The following is an 11734-nucleotide window of genomic DNA, read 5'->3' as shown; positions in this document are numbered from 1 at the left end:
GGGAGCGCTCGCCAGGCTGCCCGCCCCGCCTGCCGCCCCACGCCTGGCACCGCTCCGCGGGCTGTTTGTAAGGAAAGCAAAGTAAACCTTATGAATCGGGGAAAAACATTTTCCCAGAGTTGTGAAGCATCTCACTACGTTTAAAGGAAGACCTCTCAGCAGGGCCCAGCACAGCAGATACCTCAACCTTGCAATAAAAACTAGATGCGCTAAATCACACTGTAAGCCTACAGAAGCTAGCCTGAAACTAAAGAAATTGCACGACATCATTTTCCCAAGTCGTCCTGATAGAAAAAGAACATCCAGACCAAATTTAACATAGCTGTCTCTGTACCTTACATCAGCTTCACGGGCAGTCATATTTCAGGAATTGCTGCTTACCCCCTGTCAGAGGGCTCCCACATTCTTGCAGTACTCTCAGCCCATGTGTCTTTCAGGTACCATGAATATCACACTACCTAAGGAGGCACCATGCAAACACACCCTCTTTTGAGCTCTTTTGCTGACTGCGTGACCCAGTAGGAAGGATATTGCCATTAATAGAGAGCACACCGTCCAGATCTTTCCACCCCATTCTAAAGCATATAAGAAAGATGTGAGGTGGCTAACAACCAAAGGAATAAACAGATCAATGTATTCACTCATGGTGTATGATGTAGCAAAGAAAGGAGTGAGCTGAGTTAGAAACCAGGCCATGGGGGAAGGAATAAGCCAGGTCATCAGTCCAATTCCAATTGTATAGCAATTGCCAAGGAAAAACATCATTACATGCATCATCCTCTTTCTGTCCTGGTCTTGATCTTGTCCCACTGTCGCTGGGAACTCTACTTGTGGTGGACAGTCAGGGAGCCCTTCCAATAACAAGAAACCTTACATAAGCCAGCACCCCCATACACCATAAGCAGAGCCAGCTTTTATATCATTAACTCTAGAGGCAGGACACCTGATGTTAATTCTAAAGGCAGGGCACCTGGTGGTGATTTCCTAATTGGTTTTCACCCAAGGTTGGCCAGGCCCTGAGAGAAAACCAAGAGGAAAGTCTTCCTTGCCTGGTTGTGGACATCATCCATATGTCAACCCTTATTCAGGGCTTGGGCTTTAGACCCCAGCACTTCACAAGCAAAGCCAGGTTTCTCTCAGAAGTGTAGAAATCCCACAGTCCTTGCTTTGCAGCCATGAAATTATCCAATCTGATGAAGTCTTCTGTTCTCATACATATGCCCCCGTCTTTTGTTGCTTCGTTATTGACTGATGGAAGACGATCCAAGACCCATGATTCCCCGAAAGGCTGGCAGGATGCCAGTACCCACTGTGGGGTGCCCCAGGGTGACCCGCCTGCTGCTAACGGCCACATTCTCTTACGTTTCAGACGGACTTGCGCGTGTCAAGGGCTGGACCCTGAAACTTGTGGTGCTTCATTTTCCTTTGGTTGCTCCTGGAGCATGTACTACAATGGTTGTAAGTTTGCCAGAAGCAAGATTCCAAGAAAGTTTAAGCTGATGGGGGATGACCCAAAAGAGGTTGGTGTCCATTTCTAAAATGAGCCTTGTTTGTAAGGGAACGTTTTCTGTCACTCTGCAAATAGAGATACAGCACGAGAGACCAGGGGGCAGAGTGCTGCCAGAATGGCATACATGGAGGGTAATTAAATAACTGCCAGTCAGAGCTGATTGATTCCAGTCACTGAGCCAGCTGAATTGACTGTCCAAATTCTGACAGCTGGTAAAAGCCCTGAGACTTGAAACCGTGTTTGCAGGCTTTCACAATTAGAGGAGGAGGCACGGCCTGGATAATTGTGGCTGCATTAGGCCTGCAGCCGGGCATTCCCCAGTGGTGGAGTGCAACATTTACCAGCTGAAGGCACATAACATTGCAGCTGGGAGCCAGAGCAGGCTGCGTGGAGACAAACGTGATGAAACTCTGAGATCACAATAGGAAGAGGATAGGAAGATTCATCCTACATACAGTCCTGCCCTGCTGGATTGTTTCCAGCCTGGGTTCTGTGTTACAGCAAACTGGCAACTGTTCAGAATGAGTCAGAGTAATTAAAAAAAAAAAATTGACCTTAGCCTGGGCACAAGATACTTTTGAAGTTATGACAGCAGTGACTCCTGGACACCTGCAATTAGTCATGTGTCTGGGAGGCTCCAAAGCCCAGTCTGGTAATGTGGTCTCTTCCTTGTGTACTGATGCAAATTTAGCCCCTTGCTTGTGTACTGATGCATAGGTCCACAGCTTTCAATGCACTCTAGTGTCTTTCTTACACAAATCCAAGCATTTTTTTCATATCATCAGAGAGCCAGGTACTTCTGCATCCTATGGCCTGTGCTGAGACTAGCACACTATTTAGAATATCATCATAATTAACATCCATTTTTTTCCTCCTTGCTGCTCTTCCACAGCCCCAAGAATTACAGAATAGCTCTCCCTCAGTCATGCTGTGGCACAAAGCCTTCTTTATCATAGCTTGCAATCCTAAAACCCCTAAACTTTCTAAGCTGGATACCTGGCCAGAGCCCACCAGGGCACTCTTCCAACTTGCATTCTTGGATTTACTTCCCACGGAAGCCAGAGCTGGGCAGGGAAGATGATTTTATCTTCCAGTCTTGTTCCCATACAAAGTCAGGGGCACCCAAAGCACGTGTCCAGACCAGGGGCTGGGTCCCATAGCATAGACACAGTTCATGGACAACACAGGTGGTACTCTAACCAATAAAACCCAGAAGTTAACACTGACAAAAGGTAGCCAGGGGGCCATATAGAAGCTCAAAGTTCTGGCAGCATCCACAAGGTCACAGCAAGATATTTTTGACAATTTCATAGTGTCATTGTGGAGTCACATACTAGGACTGAGTCCCATAGTTGGAGATAGAAATTTTTAATGCACCAAACATGTCTCTCTCAAGAGCTTTTCACAGCTCTTCACGCATTCCTAAAACATACAAAATCCTAAAAACAAGTATACCACTCCAGTATGCCACTGTTCTCTGTGCACCTGAAATTAAAAATAAGGGCCTCATATACACAAGATTTTGAATTTGGGATTCTCATCCTGAGAGGCTGGAGTATGTTGTTAGAGCAGCATTTTTAAAGAGCCCTTCATTTTGAGAGTGTGTACCTCTCCTTATAGAAAAAAAAATAAGTGTAGTCATTCCTGCCTCCGTGTGTCAAACTATTAGACACATCTGCAATTCTCAAGAGTGGGGAACTTTGTGAAGTCTGCAGTATTTAAATTTAAATTGCTGCATGAAAAGATATTTCAGTGTGTTGAAGTGCTGTCATTGCAATATGCAAAACCCTTAAATTAGCCAGATTTATTTGAGGGGCCATTCTGATACTAGTTGTCTCAAGCTTTCTTAAGATTATGACTTTCTCAAAACTCCAACAGGGAAACTAATGAGGATCGTCACACTGGATCTGAAACCTCTCCATGCTGAAGAATGTAATTCTTCTTAATATAAATGAGGACTATAGTAGTATGTGATGTTCTCTTGCCAGGATAACGCTAGACTTCTACCTCATTACTTCAAAAGCTGTGAAACAATAAAAGGAGACTCACAACAGTTACTGCCTCAAGAACGATAACGGTCTAGGCCTTTACACAACTATCAGTGTAAACATAACTGTGTAAAGACACTAACTTCTTAGATCCTATACGTAGTGTGGAACTGTCATTGAACTCTGTTTCATTTCCTAACAGGAAGAAAAACTAGAATCCAATTTGCAGAATCTGTCAACCCTGATGGCACCTACCTACAAGAAGCTTGCACCTGATGCATATAACAACCAGGTATGCTGGAGAAAAAAAGGAATTGGAGCAGTCATGCAAATAATCCAATTGGAACCACACTTCTCAATGCTTCAGCCTTGTGCCAAACCATTAGGTACATTTTGTGCCAGCATTCCTTTGACATCGAGGCAAAGACAAATGGAAATGAGTTAATTCCACTCAAAATACTTTAAAAAATAAAGCTAGCTGAATTGGGATCACTAACTAGGACTAATCTTTTCACTTACATCAAACAATAACGTTACTTCACACTTGAGCAGAACTGTTCAGCTCTACAGCACAAATTTCTGGACTTAGCATGAGTCACCAGCCAAACTAGCAAAACAGCCATGAAGATGGTGTGAGATTGGCAACAGTGCCAGAATGTGCTGCATTGTATTGCACTTGAGTCCTGAAGCCACAGTTTCACTTCTGCTCTCTCAACTGGCAGACGAATTTAGTTTTCACCAAAATAGCCATTACAAACATGCTTTTAAAGCAAAGTTTCATGTTTTAACACACCAGCCCTGTACATGCACACAGGTGCCAGCACCAGCCTTCTTGCATGGGGGGATTGTGCACACACATCTTCCATGAAGCATCATTCGCAGATACAAGCACATTTAAAGCTTCCATGAGGTTCCCAGCGTGACTGTCTCTCATCTGCATCCCTTCACCAAATGCCTTTCAGACATTTGTTTCAAAATTTGACAACATACCCCTTGGAAATGCCTAACTCTTGGACGTTTTCATTGCTCAGGTTCACTGCTATGCAAAACTTAACGGTCTCCAAACTATCAGTATATTGCAAACTATGGCATCACCTTTCTTGCCTGTTGAGAGCATTATCCTGTAGCAACCAGCACAAGACAAATTTTCAACCGTTAGTAAACTAACACAAAACTGTAGATTTTAATTTGCTGTAAAACTCACTCCTTTACTGCATATTTAGTAACACCTAAGCAGGGTAAGCAGGTTCAGTACAGACTTACCTGATCAGATAATGTTTGGAGACTCATTATGGAGGAAACTGTGGCTGTGTACCCACTAGCTGTAGTTATCTGTCCAAATATCTGAGAGACATTCTGTAAGAGAAGAAAGGAAGAGGAAGAAGAAAAAGTGAGGGGGTGGTGAACAATAAAAGGGTTCTTTGCTTGGGCTGCTTTTATTTAAAAAAAAAAAAATTGCAGAAGAACTTTTCTCCATGTAGCCATGGTCATGCCCAACACTTGTTGAAAATATGTGTTTTTACAAGTTTCAGTTTTTACCTTCTCCAACAAGGTGTGTGTGTATAGCGTGGCCTATTTTAGGAGTTTTATGCAGACCTTGTATTTGTGGGGAAACCCTGATCAAGCTACTGGCAGCATCTTTAAAGAGAGATGATCAAGGCCTAATTTGTATGGTATTGGTTCTAAATCCCAAAAGCCCTAAAAACCAGTCCCTCTTTAAATCCTGAAAAGAAGTCCAAATTCGCAGATTTATTCTGATCCAAGTCTAGGTTGCTAATGGATTAAAATTTAGAATTGGAAAGGGTCTTTTTTTCCAACTGAACCTAACAGAACATCTCAGAACAGCTGAACTGGTGTACTTTAATCAGACATAATTGTAATAACGTCTGATTAAGTCAGACAATTGAGCCTGGCTAATGTTTCAGTTTACTCTTGTTTAATTCCAAAGAAGTTCGCATGTTTCAAGTTTTGTTCTGTTTTTATTTTCACATTCCAGTGATTTTAAAAATAAAGGCCTGTGAGCGTACTAAGTATCTTTTTAGTGATCTTGGATCAAGACTTTGCAAAATTAATTTCATCTTAACTTAAAATGGGATCCGTTAACTTCCATTAAGCGTAGATTGTTTTTGCATTCACCTGAAAAGTTCAGGAAGTTCAGCACAGCATTTTACAAATGTGATTTCATTTTTAATTTTCTAAATAAACTACAAAACTGTCATTTGTCTAAGGCTCGATCTGACATTACAAAATCCCTTCTTTTTGTGCAAGGTTTATCGTTGTGTTATCAACTCTTCGTAAAGCTCCTTATAACGAGTGCGTAGGTAGAAGTACTGTCTTGACTGAATTATCTCCCTGTTTGGTCAGGGCTTAGAGTTGTACCAAAGGAATACATATTTAGAGTGCCAAAATATTAAAAATCATAAAGCAATTATTATTTTTTTCATGAAATCATTCTGAAGTTAGTTTTCTAAAGCTGTTTTCCCTTAATAAGCTTGGTACATTTCCAGTCTACACAAACATATCACTCTTACAGTGCCAGACGCTGAAACCATGCGCTGTCTTTGTCATGTAAAAAACACCAACTGCTGGCAGAGAATCAAAAATAATACACAAGGAAAAGTATTATTGGTCAATTTCACAGTCATGCCAGAGACAGAAGGTAACAGGGAGCAAAGCAGCAAGGGATGAAGTATGGATACAAAACCGCCATCAAATTTCTTCATTTTATTTGCCTTCAAGACCTGTACGTTGCCACCTCCAAGATGCTGGGCGACTTGCATGTTGTCAGGGTGGAGTGTTCAGTGCCTGCCAGTTCCGGGTACTGGAGCCTCCAGCTCGGGTTCAGTGACACCTGTCATCTCCTTCCAGATCGAGTACGAGCACAGAGCACCCGAGTGTCGCCTGGGTTTGAAAGAAGGTCGCCCGTTCTCAGGGGTCACTGCTTGCCTGGATTTTTGCGCTCACGCTCACAGGGACTTGCACAACATGCAGAACGGGAGTACGTTGGTAAGTCCCTGTTGCATACAGCCTCCTGACTCCAGCACTAATTTCATATATTTAATTCATTATCTCCTGTCTGTTTAAATTTATACTTGCATAATGCGGATTGCTAAAAAAAGGAAACATTTAGCAGTAATTGAGTTAACTTATTACCCCCTACATGATTTTTCATTCAAATGAATGAGACTTGTGGTGTGTTAAAGAAAGGTTTAATGTAGAACTAGTAAAAGAGAGACTAGGGAGACAATGGAAAGAAGGTCCCAGCAGGGCTGAAGTGCCCATTTCAGTGTTCCTGGAAAAAAATGGCTTGTCCTTTCAAAACACTGTTTTTTCTAACTGCTTTGGATTATATCTTCCAATAAAACATAAATGGAAACAAGTAACTTTTTTTCAGGAGAGTTTTGGAAGTTGTGGATTTCGTTCCTGCTTGGGATGAACAAAAAGTCTGCAAGCCTTGCCATCCTTTGTATTGTACATGCACCCTTTACTTTCTTCAGTTCTGATATCTAACCGTGTACAGCAAAGGTTCTGCAGAAGATGCCAGAAAAGCAAGCTGGTTTTCACTGTGTATGGGATTATTCTCTGGCTACTTTATCTGTGACAATACAGTTGGGGTAAACATGAGAAAGCATAATCTTCAGTTGTGAGTATTCTTTGTGCTTGTAATTTGAAGCAACTACCTAGATTCACAGTGCAGCTTTTATTATGACCAAAGAGAATACCTACTTTTTTAATACGGACTAAATTTAACTGTGTCCAGGATCTGACTTAGCTGACAAGTTCATCACCACCAATACAATATATATTTCTAGCTGAGCTTTCTTCCTAAAACTGGCTGATGCAATGATTTTGCTACAGAATATGCATCAGCATCTTTTCTCCACCTGCTTTAGCTGGAGCTAATTCAACGAGCGTGCTGCATGATGTAACAGCAACTTCCTTACGTCTTACTATGAAGATTACAGTGACTTGCTCCTTTGCAAAGTCCTGGAAGTTGCGACTTTAAGGTGGGGTGAAGTACAATGGCAGCATGTTCTATTCCACACTGTTTCTAATGGGTATCTAGATAATGTATTCTAGTGAGAAAATCATCAAGTGAGTACAAAGTCCTGGGTTCCACTGTTTTATCTCTCTGGCCACGATACAATGGATCACAGTTTATTTCTCATTAGGGTAATCCCTAACTATACTGTTCGTTTCAGGAGGAGTACAAGAAATAGCTATATATACCTTCTGTCTCCATTAACACTGTCCAACAGAGCAATGGAAGAAATGATGACATTGCAGACTTGTTATGATATGCATAAATTGCACAGCACCTTAGAGCTTACAGATAGCTTGCCAGCTGCCAGCGCCGACAGTGGCAGGGCAAGGTAAAAAGCACAGGGTAGTGTTTCAGATCGCTTCTTCTCAGACTGGCTTGAGAGAGTTACTCTAACGCACCTTTCCGACAGGTTTGCACACTAACTAGGGAAGACAATCGTGAAATTGGCCAAACACCAGAAGATGAGCAGCTCCACGTGCTCCCGTTATACAAAGTCTCTGATGTGGATGAGTTTGGAAGCACTGAGGGCCAGGAGGAGAAGAAGAGGAATGGCAGCATTCAGGTCCTTACCTCCTTTCGCCGAAAAGTAAGGATGTTAGCAGAGCCCGTTAAGACCTGTCGGCAAAGGAAGCTAGAAGCAAAGAAAGCAGCTGCAGAAAAACTTTCCTCCTTGGAGAATGGGCCTAGCAAAGCTGAAAGAGAGAAGTCTGCTGCAGCACGCAACAAGCAAGGCAACTCTGAGGCCGCGGGTCATGCAAAGCAGCTAGCAGGTAAACACGTGTATCTGATCGGGATCTTTATCAACAGCAGTAAGCTTCCTAGAAACCAGGGCTGTTTGTGAGCCTCAGGAAAACCATTATTCTCAGCCCATGAACATTTTAAAGTAAAAAGAAAGAGACATCTTGAAAGTAAATATCAATATTATGTGTTTATAATTACAGGAGTGCCAAATTGTGGTCAGCTCTGGGGAAAAAAAAAGGTTGTATGAGAAGACCTTTATTGTTGGATAGTTAACACCTGTAGAAATTGTGTACTTTTGCAAACTCGGCTTGCCATCCAGTACATTGTCAACTACCTTTTAAAGACTAGTAATGCTAGAAGCCCTGAAGAGAAGCATGTGATGCTGCTGCCAGAGAAAGAGTGACCTACGCATCACTCGCTGTCTGCCACTGTTACAGAGAACCTCCTAATTTGAGGGGATTCAAGCCTAACCTCTTTACCGCTAGTTATACTCTCTGCTTCAAGACCAAAAGCAAGAGAAAGTTTTTCCACAGTGGAGAAAGAATTTAAAAATCCACTTGACAATTTCTGGCAGTTTTCATCAATAGATTCAAGAGTCCTGAGCAAAAGAATTCATCGTGACTATTTTATTGTTACAGCAGCTTTCTTAGAGAGAAAAAAAGCCATCAATCCAAGGGCACCCAGCAGGTCACTGAGATACCTGTGAATAGAAATCAGCTGTCCCATGACCCAGGCTAGGGTTGTAACCATTAAATGATGCCATTTCACTGCAATGAAGGATGCTTTTGCTTGCATGTCTTCAGTTAATCTTACTTGTTACTGAACTGTTCTCTCTATCTGTGAATGTCACTGTTGTTTTTTTACATAAAGCTAGGGATGTTTTTTGAGACAGTTCTATTAATATAGATGAGACAAATTATTTATTCTTGGGGAAAAGAAGGTCACCTTGTTCACAGCTGTTTGGGAGCACTTTGATTCTCCATTTCATGGGCTGCTTAAATGATGATTCAACTCTTTGGATTTTGTGCATGTGACTCTGAACAGATTGCACTGTCGTCTTTTCCCCCATTGCCACTAGCATCTGATCTCGCTGGATAAGTGCCAGAAAGGATCAGTAGCCTTAGTATTTATTCAGCTTCTTCAAGATGGTACTTGAGATATGAGAAAGGGAACCTCTGTTAATGTATCATATGATATAGTTTGCTTAGAAATGTCATAGATATGCATCATGAAAAGTCTATAAAGTATGTAGTTAGCTGGTTGTTGGTTTTTTTATGAAAAGCTTGTTTGTTGTTTTTTTTCTTATTTTGACATCCACAGATCTTTTACGTCTTTCAGGACCAGCCACACAACAACAGCAGCAGCAACATCCACAGCGCACTCTCCCTAACAACCCTCAGTCAAATCCTATCAACTCATACTCGGGTTCAGGTTCTGCAAATCTCTATGTAAGGTTGCCTAATCCAGCCAATGCTTATCCAAGCTCTTCATACACTTCAGATCCCTACGGAGGGTCCAGTCCCATGAGCCTCTATACAACCTCATCACAGCCTGCGGGGTCTTATTTGAATTCTTCCAGTCCCATGAACCCTTATTCAGGATCGTTAAGTCAAAACAACCAATATCCAGCCTACCAATGCAATGGAAGCATACCTATGGACAACTGCCCCTCTTACTTGGGCTCCTACCCTTCCCAGCATCAGCACGTGGACTTGTATAGTTGCCAGAGCCAAGACCGTATGTCTAAACTCAGTCTACCACCCATTCAAACGTTATACCAGCATAGATTTGGGAATAACCAGAGTTTTGGTCCCAAGTACTTGAATTATGGAAACCAAAATATGCAGGTAGACTCCTTCAATAATTGCACCATTAGACCAAATGTACACCACGTAGGGTCTTTTTCTTCTTACTCCACCCATGAAGCTGATGGCCATTTTATGGAGGTTGCCTCAAGGTTAAAATCTGATCTGAGTAATCCGAGCATGGATTATGCCTCCATGAGTAAAAGCAGTGAACATCACTACATGCAACCCCCTCCACATTTAGCACACGACTACCATTCTGCTCCAAGTATGTTTAGTGGCCGTCCTAATTCACTGCATCTCCAAAATAAGGATAGCGAAATGATCTCACACGCAGTTAATGGTTTGTCTAACATGCTTCCAGGTCAAAACCATGATAGGACTACTCCCCAGGGTGGTTTAGATAAAACCGACGTGCTGAATCCAGAAAAAGCAGAGGATCCCGATGAAGTCTGGTCAGATAGCGAGCAGAGCTTTCTGGATCCAGAAATTGGAGGAGTGGCAGTTGCTCCATCTCACGGGTCAATTCTCATAGAGTGTGCAAAACGTGAGCTCCACGCAACAACTCCCTTAAAAAACCCCAACAGAAACCATCCCACCAGAATATCCCTTGTCTTTTACCAGCACAAGAGCATGAACGAGCCAAAACATGGTCTGGCTCTGTGGGAGGCAAAGATGGCTGAGAAGGCAAGAGAGAAAGAAGAGGAATGTGAAAAGTACGGTCCGGACTACGTGCCTCAGAAATCTTACGGCAAAAAAGCCAAGCGGGAGCCTGCTGAGCCACACGAACCCTCTGAGCCAACCTACGTGCGCTTCATCAAGTCTCTTGCACAAAGGACACTGTCGGTCACCACAGACTCCACAGTAACTACATCTCCATATGCCTTTACACGGGTGACAGGGCCTTACAACCGATATATCTAACTTCACACCTTTGTTGGTTACCTCATTTGAAAAAAACACCTTGTTGGTAGGGCAGTAGTTCTTTAGGTTTGGGGGAAGGCAAGGGTGGAGAAGAAAACAGTGTTTTGACGAAACCCGTCAGTGGAAAAAGCCTCAGCACACCAGCAAAAGAGGTCATCTTGCTAGCGCACTTATTTTCCACTGATCTTTAAGTGGCCACAGATGGCACATAGGAAACAAGACCAAAGCATCCTATGCAAAAAAAAAAAAAAAAAAAAAAAATAGTGTTTCTCAATTTACATTTGAAAACACTGGCGCCATTAAGGAAAGAGATAATCTGCAAATGGATTTTTTTTTCTTACCGTTTTCCACATCTGTGGCCACTTCTAACGTCATCAAGTTTGCGTAGTCATGGAACAGGAGCAAAAAAAAAAAACCCTAAAAAAAATACTGTAGTATTACAACTGCAGGTATCTTAAAACAACATCTGGTGCTGAATCTATGATGTACTGAAATACTGGAATTATGGCTTTTTAACATGCAGTTTTTACTGTAATCTTATTAGTCTCTTGATTTTATTTAACAAAGTAGATAAGTATAAAACATAACGTATAGACAGCAAAACACTGAATTTGTTTGGATATTCTAAAACCATGGTGCTATCTTAGAGAATGGTGTCTTTATTTTAACAGTTGAACAGTTAATGCCTTTATAACAAAATGTCAATGATATAGTCAAATGT

General features: G+C 42.0%; 1 protein-coding gene across 1 annotated transcript; it reads left to right on the top strand.

The window, feature by feature from the left end:
- Positions 1-90: 90 nt before the first annotated feature.
- Positions 91-11262, top strand: LOC103776706 (methylcytosine dioxygenase TET2-like). Its single transcript, XM_008944227.1, is given in 6 exon segments — positions 91-158; positions 1370-1520; positions 3701-3790; positions 6367-6504; positions 7953-8313; positions 9605-11262. Coding segments are annotated over 6 exon segments (2217 nt in total). The 3' UTR covers positions 11014-11262.
- Positions 11263-11734: the final 472 nt, after the last annotated feature.

The sequence above is a fragment of the Merops nubicus genome, unplaced genomic scaffold, assembly GCF_000691845.1.
Source record: "Merops nubicus isolate BGI_N331 unplaced genomic scaffold, ASM69184v1 scaffold5417, whole genome shotgun sequence".
Classification (NCBI taxonomy): domain Eukaryota; kingdom Metazoa; phylum Chordata; class Aves; order Coraciiformes; family Meropidae; genus Merops; species Merops nubicus.
Note: the sequence above shows the minus strand (reverse complement) of the source record. Positions and strands in the feature narration are given on the sequence as shown.